This window comes from Stylophora pistillata, chromosome 7 (assembly GCF_964205215.1).
Source record: "Stylophora pistillata chromosome 7, jaStyPist1.2, whole genome shotgun sequence".
In the NCBI taxonomy this organism is placed as follows: Eukaryota; Metazoa; Cnidaria; class Anthozoa; order Scleractinia; family Pocilloporidae; genus Stylophora; species Stylophora pistillata.
Genome location: NC_142525.1, coordinates 33,470,717 through 33,482,895, shown reverse-complemented (window position 1 = coordinate 33,482,895; position 12,179 = coordinate 33,470,717). Strand labels below are relative to the sequence as shown.

Genomic DNA, 12,179 nt, shown 5'->3' with positions numbered 1-12,179 from the left:
TTGCAAATATCTTAGATGTCCTCACGTATACCCCTGCGGTACGAAAAGCATTGAAATTGAAGATATTTCCGTTTCAGATCAGAACTTGCCTTTCCTTGAGCAGGGCACAGAGGCAGATCAGGTAGATAATGGGTGGCTAAGGGATAACAACGCGGAAGGTACAGTATGAAAACATGTCATAAAAATAAAAATCGAAATAATTATATTGAGGTAAGAGGTTTCTACAAAAGCAATTGTAGAGCTTGTAGTGCCAGTAATCCAAAGAATGGTCTTTGTGGGCGAAAAAAAAAAAAACTGTACCTTACCCAAGATTACATCAATTTTTATTTCCATAGGAAATCCACCTGAAGCTACGGGCAACCATTTTTGGATGTATTTCTACATCCCTCTTGCCAATTTGAAATCATCCTTTTGCAAATATTTTAGATGTCTTAACGTATGTCCTTGCAGTATGAAAAGTATTGAGCTTTTCTTTTTACTTACTTTTCTTTTTACTTACTTTTTCTTTTTACTGTGCTCGAAAGAAAAATGCCAACCTTAACTTAACAACAAGCTTCTTTTATTTAAATCGTATCAATGATTCAAAGTACTATGCTGAACTGAAAAGTTTTGTTTTACAAAATCTTCAGCACTCAAAGGTTAGCAATGAGGCCAAAACAAGAAACAAGCAAAGAATAAACAAAAGAAAAAAGAGAAAAATTTTCTAAGAAATGAAAGCATAGAGCCTGTCAGATTGGTTATCTCATATCTTGCGGAAGCTCTGCAGTTGATCGTTGGGGAATTTCATGGCGTTTGGATTCACATACCACTTGCCTCCATCAAGTTGCTGTTGCAGACCCTTATAGTTGGAACTGGCGAAGATGGCAAATTGCTGGTTCTTGGATAACACGATGGCTGAGGAAACCCCTGCGCTTCTCCCGCTTTGGAAATAGGGGTTCACATCTGAGCAACTTTCTTCAAACCACTGCATGAAAATTTTGAAAAGGATAGGATAGCACTCAGATAAAATGAAGAGCAACTTTCATGAGGTACTTATTTTAATCTAAAATCTAACCTTTAAAGGTTTGTTTTCGGAAACAAACAATCTCACTTTCATGAGTGCCCTTTAAGAAGAGTTTTGAATTTGCTGAAGTCCTTATTTAGGGAATTTTTTAAATTCCCTAAATATTCGCTCACCACCTGCGAAGAGAGATCTAACAGATAGGGAGCGAGGCGGAGCTACCGGCGGGAATCGTTATACAACTGAAAGCGTGAGCTATTATAATGATCATTGAAAAGTTTATAGGTTCTCATTACCTTCCTTTCTCCGCCGTAGTTACTGTGCTCGAACAGAATGATTCCTTCCACTTGGTCTTCAAGGAGATACATGGAGCCATTCACACATGAGATGTCTTCATTTGCTCCGGGTTGGAGAACCTTGTAGTCAGCTAGACCAGCTTTTCCGTCATTCTATAATTTATGGGCGTAGAAGATCCAAGTTCCTGAGGTAACAACGGCTCTTTTGAAATGAACGCCATCCTTTTGCAGGTTCGTGACTGAATCCGCAAACTCCTGGCTCAGACCATCTGAGGTGAACAACTTTATGGACATGATGGATCAAACCTGGAATAGATTTACATGAAAATGTCACAACAGAAGTAAATGTATTTACTATGACTGATTACTCCGCCTTCAAATCAATCGAGTCCCATTTTTGTACTGACGAGTTTTGAGGTTAAATATCCGACAGCATTTCCTACTAAAACATCGAGATATGAGCGGTCAAGGAGGGAAACAATTTTGAATTTGCCAGATCAACCTTTTTAACCTCGAAAAAGCTTGAGAAAACTTACAACTCATATTGTGTGAGTTAGCAAAAGATAGGCTACTGGTTTCCAGCTATCTTTGTAAATAATTTTTCTTACCTTTGTTTTCCAAGGGTAATACAACTTTTTCTTGATGTCTTACGAGACTCCAGATGACATCGTTGCCACGATTCCTTTTATGGCATTTCTAAGACCAGATCTGCGCATGTCACGGACGTGCTGTCCACGACTTTCAGGAAGAAAAAAAACTCCAATATTCCATTAGGCAAAAACAATAAATAATTACCAACTAACTTTCATGATCTTTAATTTAGTTTCACAATGACCAGGAGACAAAAGCAACTTCCGTTCCAAAAATGATAATAGAGAGGTTAAAGATGACGTTGACATTTCAGGTTTGCCGTTTCCAGTCTTCACTGCTTTTGAGAAAATCAGGCAGGATAGTGCCAAAAAATTTTAATTCATTTTGCCATAACATTCCCTTGATTAATTTATTCATACTTATTAAAGGTTAGAGGTTCCATCGAATTGTTTAAGGGAGAAACTTTCTACCCATTTTCAAAATTCGATATGTGCGGTTTTTGCCTAATTGAATATGCACATTTTTGTGTTGCTTCCTGCGGTCACCGTAAACATAAAAGCTATCTTGCAAAACAAGACTTTTCCCAAGTGGTAAATTCGACCTGTGAGCTTTAATGGTTTGACATTCTGACTGGTTTGGACTTATTCAAACAATTAAATTCTTTCTACTATTCTAAAAGAAATTCTGATTAGCATAAAGCTAACATGTTAATGTTGTTTTGAAAATAACACGGAATGCGTGGGAAAATTGATGTCTCTTGTATTGTAACTGAATGAATAAAGAAGCATTCATTATGCTCTGTTCTATTGTAAAACACTTAGGAAGCGGTTACAGCACTCAAAAAATAGCTACACTAGAATGAAAACGTAATTTACCCACGGTATCAGTCCTCTCTAAGAGCTAGGTAAATATCACGCGATATTTGTACTCCAGAAATATCCGCGAAATTCGCCCGAACTGAAATAATAATTTGGTATATTGGATAATAAATCACTTATTCGAAGTTTTGTTGTGCTGTATCGCTGAGTATTAATACTCGTTGTTTGTATTTTGACTCGCCCTACGGGCTTTTCACAATACGTCACAACTCGTAAAAATACTCTTGGATGATTGCTGCTCACGCTGTAGCCTCTGCTTCTCTTGAATTTTATATATATTTTTTATATATATTTTTTTTTACAAATTTTTTTTTTATATACTTTTTAACGAGTTAGCGCTATGTTGGTGTTCAACAGTTGAACACCAACATAGCACTAACTCGCCGAAAACGCTTTAAAATGGCCTGAGATGCTAGGAATCAACAAACAAAAAACAACAAGGCAATAAGGTAAGTCCATTTTATTTCAAAACAAGACATTTTTCCCTCTCTTTTAAGGCAAACCGATAACATCCCATGCAAACCTTTGTAAATATAAAACGTTGCGCAACACGGTAAGAGTCACGTCCGCTTTTCTAGTAGTGAGCTTGGGCTGCCTGTGGTAGTGGTAGTAGTAGTAGTAGTAGTAGTAGTAGCAGCAGCAGCAGCAGCAGCAGCAGTAGAAGTAGTAGTAGTAGCAGCAGCAGCAGCAGTAGTAGTAGTAGTAGTAGTAGTAGTAGTAGTAGTAGTAGTAGCAGTAGTAGTGGTAGTAGTAGTAGTAGTAGTAGTAGTAGCAGCAGTAGTAGTAGCAGCAGCAGCAGCAGCAGCAGCAGTAGTAGTAGTAGTAGTAGTAGTAGTAGTAGTAGTAGTAGTAGTAGTGGTAGTAGTAGTAGTAGTAGTAGTAGTAGTAGTAGTAGTAGTAGTAGTAGTAGTAGTAGTAGTAGTAAAACTTTATTGAGTGTCAAGAGCCGTCTAGCTAGGGAAAAATCCCTTACTAATTTGGGGACACTAAAAAAGAAAAAAGACTGGGAGCTATTTACAGTAGTATATATATATTATAACTAAGAGAAAATCTATAGTTAACTAATTACGGTATAGTTAACTAATTACGGTATTTGTGATAAATAATATATAAAATTCAAGAGGAGCAGAGGCTACAGCGTGTGCAGCAATCATCCAAGAGTATTTTTACGAGTTGTGCCGTATTGTGGCAAGCCCGTAGGGCGAGTCAAAATACAAATAACGAGTATTAATACTCAGCGATACAACACAACAAAACTTCGAATAAGTGATTTATTATCCAACATACCAACTTATTATTTCAGTGCGGGCGAATTTCGCGGATATTTCTGGAGTACAAATATCGCGTGATATTTGCCTAGCTCTTAGGGGATGACTGATACCGTGGGCAAATTACGTTTACATTCTAGTGTAGCTATTTCTTGAGTGCTCTAACCGCTTGTTAAGTGTTTTACAACAGAACAGAGCACAATGAATGCTTCTTTATTCATTCAGTTACAATACAGGAGACATCAATTTTCCCACGCATTCCGTGTTATTTTCAAAACAACATTAACATGTTAGCTTTATCCCAATCAGAATTTCTTTTAGAATAGTAGAAATAATTTAATTGTTCGAATAAGTCCAAACCTGTCAGAATGTCAAACAATTAAAGCTCACAAGTCGAATTTACCACTTGGAAAAAGTCTTGTTTTGCAAGATAGCTTTTATGTTTACGGTGACCGCAGAAAGCAACACAAAAGTGTACATATTCAATTAGGCAAAAACCGCACATATGTCGTAATAATTACCAACTAACTTTAATGATCTTTAATTTGGTTTCACAATGACCAGGAGACAAAAGCAACTTCCGTTCCAAAAATAACAATAGAGAGGTTAAAGATGACGTTGACATTTCGGGTTTGCCGTTTCCAGTCTTCACTGCTTTTGAGAAAATCAGGCAGGATAGTGCCAAAAAATTTTAATTCATTTTGCCATAACATTCCCTTGATTAATTTATTCATACTTATTAAAGGTTAGAGGTTCCATCGAATTGTTTAAGGGAGAAACTTTCTACCCATTTTCAAAATTCGATATGTGCGGTTTTTGCCTAATTGAATATGCACATTTTTGTGTTGCTTCCTGCGGTCACCGTAAACATAAAAGCTATCTTGCAAAACAAGACTTTTCCCAAGTGGTAAATTCGACCTGTGAGCTTTAATGGTTTGACATTCTGACTGGTTTGGACTTATTCAAACAATTAAATTCTTTCTACTATTCTAAAAGAAATTCTGATTAGCATAAAGCTAACATGTTAATGTTGTTTTGAAAATAACACGGAATGCGTGGGAAAATTGATGTCTCTTGTATTGTAACTGAATGAATAAAGAAGCATTCATTATGCTCTGTTCTATTGTAAAACACTTAGGAAGCGGTTACAGCACTCAAAAAATAGCTACACTAGAATGAAAACGTAATTTACCCACGGTATCAGTCCTCTCTAAGAGCTAGGTAAATATCACGCGATATTTGTACTCCAGAAATATCCGCGAAATTCGCCCGAACTGAAATAATAATTTGGTATATTGGATAATAAATCACTTATTCGAAGTTTTGTTGTGCTGTATCGCTGAGTATTAATACTCGTTGTTTGTATTTTGACTCGCCCTACGGGCTTTTCACAATACGTCACAACTCGTAAAAATACTCTTGGATGATTGCTGCTCACGCTGTAGCCTCTGCTTCTCTTGAATTTTATATATATATTTTATATATTTTTTTTTTTACAAATTTTTTTTTTATATATTTTTTAACGAGTTAGCGCTATGTTGGTGTTCAACAGTTGAACACCAACATAGCACTAACTCGCCGAAAACGCTTTAAAATGGCCTGAGATGCTAGGAATCAACAAACAAAAAACAACAAGGCAATAAGGTAAGTCCATTTTATTTCAAAACAAGACATTTTTCCCTCTCTTTTAAGGCAAACCGATAACATCCCATGCAAACCTTTGTAAATATAAAACGTTGCGCAACACGGTAAGAGTCACGTCCGCTTTTCTAGTAGTGAGCTTGGGCTGCCTGTGGTAGTGGTAGTAGTAGTAGTAGTAGTAGTAGTAGTAGTAGTAGTAGTAGTAGTAGTAGCAGCAGCAGCAGCAGCAGCAGCAGCAGTAGAAGTAGTAGTAGTAGCAGCAGCAGCAGCAGTAGTAGTAGTAGTAGTAGTAGTAGTAGTAGTAGTAGCAGTAGTAGTGGTAGTAGTAGTAGTAGTAGTAGCAGCAGTAGTAGTAGCAGCAGCAGCAGCAGCAGTAGTAGTAGTAGTAGTAGTAGTAGTAGTAGTAGAAGTAGTAGTAGTAGTAGTAGTAGTAGTAGTAGTAGTAGTAGTAGTAGTAGTAGTAGTAGTAGTAGTAGTAGTAGTAAAACTTTATTGAGTGTCAAGAGCCGTCTAGCTAGGGAAAAATCCCTTACTAATTTGGGGACACTAAAAAAGAAAAAAGACTGGGAGCTATTTACAGTAGTATATATATTATAACTAAGAGAAAATCTATAGTTAACTAATTACGGTATAGTTAACTAATTACGGTATTTGTGATAAATAATATATAAAATTCAAGAGGAGCAGAGGCTACAGCGTGTGCAGCAATCATCCAAGAGTATTTTTACGAGTTGTGCCGTATTGTGGCAAGCCCGTAGGGCGAGTCAAAATACAAATAACGAGTATTAATACTCAGCGATACAACACAACAAAACTTCGAATAAGTGATTTATTATCCAACATACCAACTTATTATTTCAGTGCGGGCGAATTTCGCGGATATTTCTGGAGTACAAATATCGCGTGATATTTGCCTAGCTCTTAGGGGATGACTGATACCGTGGGCAAATTACGTTTACATTCTAGTGTAGCTATTTCTTGAGTGCTCTAACCGCTTGTTAAGTGTTTTACAACAGAACAGAGCACAATGAATGCTTCTTTATTCATTCAGTTACAATACAGGAGACATCAATTTTCCCACGCATTCCGTGTTATTTTCAAAACAACATTAACATGTTAGCTTTATCCCAATCAGAATTTCTTTTAGAATAGTAGAAATAATTTAATTGTTCGAATAAGTCCAAACCTGTCAGAATGTCAAACAATTAAAGCTCACAAGTCGAATTTACCACTTGGAAAAAGTCTTGTTTTGCAAGATAGCTTTTATGTTTACGGTGACCGCAGAAAGCAACACAAAAGTGTACATATTCAATTAGGCAAAAACCGCACATATGTCGTAATAATTACCAACTAACTTTAATGATCTTTAATTTGGTTTCACAATGACCAGGAGACAAAAGCAACTTCCGTTCCAAAAATAACAATAGAGAGGTTAAAGATGACGTTGACATTTCGGGTTTGCCGTTTCCAGTCTTCACTGCTTTTGAGAAAATCAGGCAGGATAGTGCCAAAAAATTTTAATTCATTTTGCCATAACATTCCCTTGATTAATTTATTCATACTTATTAAAGGTTAGAGGTTCCATCGAATTGTTTAAGGGAGAAACTTTCTACCCATTTTCAAAATTCGACATATGTGCGGTTAAGGGTTAATTTAAATTTAAACAAAAGAATATTAATCCCGCAGCCATTTATGAAAGTGGTCTATGAGAGGTTATTTGAGTGTTTGTTCCCATCCTGTGACTCACAAACAGTTCAAATATCCATTTTGCGACGTTGACGTCATGTGATGGTCAACCGTTTTCAGCTTCACTAACCAAAAAGCATATCAGGAAGCATCTTGTTAAAAATGTTTCTTTGAGGAATAACTTGTAAAACGCCAGTTGTCAGACTTTTTTTTATCCGGTGATTTTCATGGGGACTGCTGGCAATTTATTTCAAGCTGTTTTGATTCTGTCTAGGAGTGGCCTTTGAACTTGGTCTTCGGCAATTGAATGTCTTGAGGGGCCTATTAATCTGGCTATTGACAGGCTATTGGAGCTTTATTTCCTTCCTGAAAGTCGTGGACATCACGTCCATGACATGCGCAGTAATGATCTGTAAACTGCTATAAGAAGACTTCCACATACAGTGGCAAAGGTGCCTTTTGGAATCTCGTAATACGTCAAAAAGAAATTGTCTTCCCGGAATTGCGCTTGGAAAATAAAGGTAAGAAAAATCATTTACAAAGGTAGCTGCAAACCTAGTAGCCTACCATTTGGAGACACAATCTCAGTGTCACGTTTCTTAAATACGCCTTAACAAGACAGGTTGATTTGGCAAGTTCAAAATTGTTGCATTCTTTGACCACCCATATCTCGAAGTTTTAAATAAGAGATCTGACGGATGTTCAACCTGAAAGCCTCGTCTGTACAAAAATGGGACCTGTATGATTTGAAAACGAAGTAGTCAGTCATGGTAAACGCATTTACATTTGTTGAGATATTTTCATGTAAATCTATTCCAGGTTTAATCCATCATGTCTATCAAGTTGTACAACTCACAAGGTCTGAGCCAGGAGTTTGCGGATTCAAACAAGAACCTAAAGGGAGATGGTGTTGAATTCACAAGAGCCGTGGTTACCTCAGGAACTTGGATCCTCTACACTCATGCAAACTACAACGACAGAGAATTTGGTGCTGGTCCATCTAACCACAAGGTTCTCCAGCCTGGAGCAGATGTAAACATCTCATGTGTGAATGGCTCCATGTATCTCCTTGAGGACCAAGTAGAAGGAATCATTCTGTTCGAGCACAGTAACTACGGTGGAGAAAGGAAGGTATTGAGAGCCTATAAGCTTTTCAATGATCAATAGCTCACGCTTTCTGTTGTATTACGATTCCCACCGGTAGCTCCGTTCGCCCCCAAAATCTTGAATGAATATTCAGAGTATTTAAAAACCATGTTATAAATGTAGGGTTTAACCAAATTCGAAACTTTTGTTAAGAGGGCCTGAAAACGAGTCTTCATGCTAATATGAAAGAAGTAACATTTAAAAGTTTCTCCTCATTTTATTTGAGCGCTTTCTTTTCAAATTTTTCATGCAGTGGTTTGAAGAAAGCTGCTCAGATGTGAACCCCTATTTCCCAAGCGGGAGATCCGGAGGAGTTTCCTCTGTCATCGTGTTGTCCCAGAACCAAAACTTTGCCATCTTCACCAAACCCAACTATCAGGGTCTGCAACAGCAACTGGATGGAGGCAAGTGGTGTGTAAATCCGGGAGCGATGAGTTTCCCTAACGACCGACTTCAGAGCTTCCGCAAGAAATGAGATGACCAGTCTGACCAGCTTTTTGCTTGCATTTCGTAGCAATTACCTTTTTTTGCTCTATTAACCTGTTTGTTCTGTTTGTTTTGTTTTGTTTTTTTTGTCTTAGCCTCGTTGCTAATTTTGATTGATGAATATTTTTGTTAAACAAGATTTTGTCAATGTAACTTTGTACTTTAAGTCAAAAGATACGATACAAATAAATGAAGCTTGTTGCTGAAGGCTAACATTTTTCCGGTCACGAAGTAGAAGGTTCCTTTTAAGCAAAACATATGTAAGCTCGCCAAGTAGATGTCTTATGTAATATACAATTCAGATTTTCAAATGGACCAAGGCAACGTCTTGAAAGGAAGAGGTAGAAAAGCTTGCAATTTTAAATATTTATCCAGCAGGTCATGAAGAAAAATGAATATCATTTAAATTGCCTTAACGAAAATACGCAGTTCAGACTGCATATGCCTTGTGCTGGCCCATCCCACATATTTATGAGTACCCTGTTCCACAAGAAAAAGGTGATTCAAGAATGTAGTGACTATAGGTTAACACTCAACCAGTAATTAAGAATAATTTTCTTATTCAATAGCTATTCCATTTTTGTCAGTCTTTTGTTTTACACATCAGGGTATTCCCCATTGTAATCCACTGGTGGCAAAAATGCCCCGACACCACTTGTGGCTAAAATTACCAAACACCAATAGAGGCCCAAATGCCCATACGGCCACCAGTGGCCAAAATGGCCAAACTTCCGTCTCATTAGAGACGATTGAAATAAAAGAAGCTTACCTCTAAAGGTTGGCAAAATTTCTCTTTTTTATAAAGAAAGAGCTTTTTTGGGCGAAACCGATTTGATCTCACCCAATGAATGTGTTGTTACTTTGAAGGAGTAGCCGCATTTCGACTGAGCATAACTTAAGAATTAAAGACAACAACGCAAATCAACAATGTTTGTCAAAACAAGTTCAGTGATTATGATATCCATTTTTCCCGCCTCCATAAAATGGTTTACATTGAAAACATTACCCCTTACTGTAGTACTTGTCACACAAAGTAATGGACACAAAGTTAGTATAAAACCGCCATTTCGTACTCTGCTCTCGTCAACATAATCAGAAGGTCCAGGGTCCAGTTACCAGTGCCACGCCTACCTTTACCAAAGTTGTGCAGAACATAGGCCAAGTGATAAAGAAGAGAAGGGAGGGAGAGAGAGAGAGAGAGGGAGAGAAGGAAGGAGGGAGGGAGGGAGGGAAGGAGAGAGGGAGAGAGAGAGACAGGGATGATAAGTGCCTCAGTTTTTTGTCAGAATTCATTGCAAAAAATAACTAAATTCTTCATTCATTTGTCATCGGCTTATTAAAGCTTCTCTGAGGCTTTTGATATACCAAAGAGCAAATATTTAAGCCGTGTTTTCCTTGATTCCATTATCCTGTTAACTACATTTAAAAGATAGTAACAAATTATAGATCCTCCATCGTTATTTGCCAGCTTCGATAAAACAAAAATGAAACGACCGGTTCTAAACACAAATAGTAATTAATATGAAAGCGATCTTCGCAGTAAAGAACACTACTTGAGCAGCCTGAAAAAAATTCAGGCCTCTACGGGATTCGAACCCATGACCTGCGCGATACACTACTTGGATAGTAGTGAAAAAAGGCCAGCACCGGTATCGCAAAGGTGAGACGTGAAAGTCAACGGTTATCGACGGCATTACAGCAAAATTCATTATTTCAAGGATTGGCCAAAATTTCCACGAAGCAAAACTTAAAACGACAACATAGTAAGTCAAGTATTTTGGTTAAAATTAGTTAACATGATGCCAAGGCAAACAAATCGATGAAACACCCTAGTCTCTTTAAAATTGAATTTTGCCGTCAATCTCTATCAAGCTGTTTTAGCTTGGAGGCTCATTGAACTGGGGAGTTCTGATTGACAGGCTACTTGAGTATTCACTTCCTCAGTTCTTAGAAGTCGAAGACAGCACGTCAATGACAAGCGCAGAACTGATCTCTCAAATGCTGTAAAAGGACTACCACATGAAGTGGCAGAGGTGTTGTTTGGAGTCTCGTAAGGTATAGGGGGAGAAGCAATCTTCTCATACTTGGCTAACTAAAAGCTCTCTCCAGAGACAGCTGGAAATCAATATGGAAATACACCCAAAAATACCCAAGAGATCGTAAACAGTTTATAATCCCTTACATAGAGTTTCTTTTTTAAATAAATATATAACTCTGGGGTCCCCAAGGGTTTTCACTTCCCAACTGTCCTATGATCGCAGGCGCTCTTGTCTTGTTGAAGGGCCAGAAGGACCAGATTTCCCGCCAAATAGCCAAACCAGCGGAAATTAAGGAACGCATGCGTAACAACAAGGATTATCTAAGATGGCGCACATGAGCCTTGAACAGATCAGGTCAGAGAGCGATTTTGTCGTTGTTTTTATTAAAAAAAAAAAAAAAAAAAAAAGAGAAAAAGACCGAATGATGTATTTACTGTCATGCTTGAAATTTTCTCTCTAGGTTGAAAAAGGACTTGTTTCCAAGAGTGGTGACATTTTAGCTGAAGACGACCGCTTAAAAGCTGCGTTTCCGTTCTTCAAATGCTTAGGACGTCCCCACACAAATTTGAAACTAAACTTACACAGGCTGAGACGACACTCAACTGAATGAAACTTTGCCAGTTACCGAAGTATTTTTATAAGGGCTGGTACAAAGTTATTGTGTGCTGTCTTAAAGCAGAAGACAGCACTTTCACTTTTTCGCGTTCGTGGCAGAAGCGCGCAGAAAGGTGGTGGATCACTCCCTTTGGGCGACCAACACCCCTAGTATGTTTTTGCTAGTAAACTGAAAAGATGAACAGTCTATCGCTTTTGTAATATCAATAGAAATGTACACTGAATTGTAGGTTTCAGACTAATCAGAGCTTGCGCTGGATCTCGTGCAGTTACTTGTTGAATAATAATAAAAGAGAGGTTAAGCCTGATGCTTATGGGAAATGTCAAATGTCACAAAATTCAACTTCAGCTTCAACTGATTGTATGTTAAAATGAAAATTTTGCATTTTAACTGTAATCAAGATATTCTTCAAGGATTAGCTAACTATTGTAGAAATGGGTTGTAATATCAAAGTTCATTTTTGCCTTAAATGACTTTTTTAATGAACTGGTATTAGTGACTTTTCACTCTTGCACTTGTTATGATGTTTAAT

The 12,179-nt window shown here is 37.5% G+C and overlaps 2 protein-coding genes across 2 annotated transcripts; one reads left to right on the top strand and one right to left on the bottom strand.

The window, feature by feature from the left end:
* Positions 1-537: 537 nt before the first annotated feature.
* On the bottom strand, positions 538-2,006 carry LOC148727521 (uncharacterized). The gene is made up of 3 exons (XM_088726774.1): positions 1,905-2,006; positions 1,297-1,602; positions 538-964 (listed from the first exon to the last, which is right to left on the bottom strand). Exons 2-3 carry the CDS (start codon positions 1,366-1,368, stop codon positions 743-745), a joined length of 294 nt encoding a protein of 97 aa, XP_088582900.1. The 5' UTR covers positions 1,369-1,602; positions 1,905-2,006; the 3' UTR covers positions 538-742.
* A 3,594-nt stretch (positions 2,007-5,600) lies between these two features.
* LOC111339393 (uncharacterized) lies at positions 5,601-9,199 on the top strand. The gene is made up of 4 exons (XM_088726770.1): positions 5,601-5,677; positions 7,635-7,881; positions 8,180-8,491; positions 8,760-9,199. Exons 3-4 carry the CDS (start codon positions 8,192-8,194, stop codon positions 8,979-8,981), a joined length of 522 nt encoding a protein of 173 aa, XP_088582896.1. The 5' UTR covers positions 5,601-5,677; positions 7,635-7,881; positions 8,180-8,191; the 3' UTR covers positions 8,982-9,199.
* Positions 9,200-12,179: the final 2,980 nt, after the last annotated feature.

Coding starts and splice junctions, on each gene's coding strand:
- LOC148727521 (XM_088726774.1), bottom strand. CDS start 1,368: ATGTATCTCCTTGAAGACCAAGTGGAAGGAATCATTCTGTTCGAGCAC. Junction 965..1,296: donor ACTACGGCGGAGAAAGGAAG/GTAATGAGAACC, acceptor ATTTTCATGCAG/TGGTTTGAAGAAAGTTGCTC.
- LOC111339393 (XM_088726770.1), top strand. CDS start 8,192: ATGTCTATCAAGTTGTACAACTCACAAGGTCTGAGCCAGGAGTTTGCG. Junction 8,492..8,759: donor ACTACGGTGGAGAAAGGAAG/GTATTGAGAGCC, acceptor TTTTTCATGCAG/TGGTTTGAAGAAAGCTGCTC.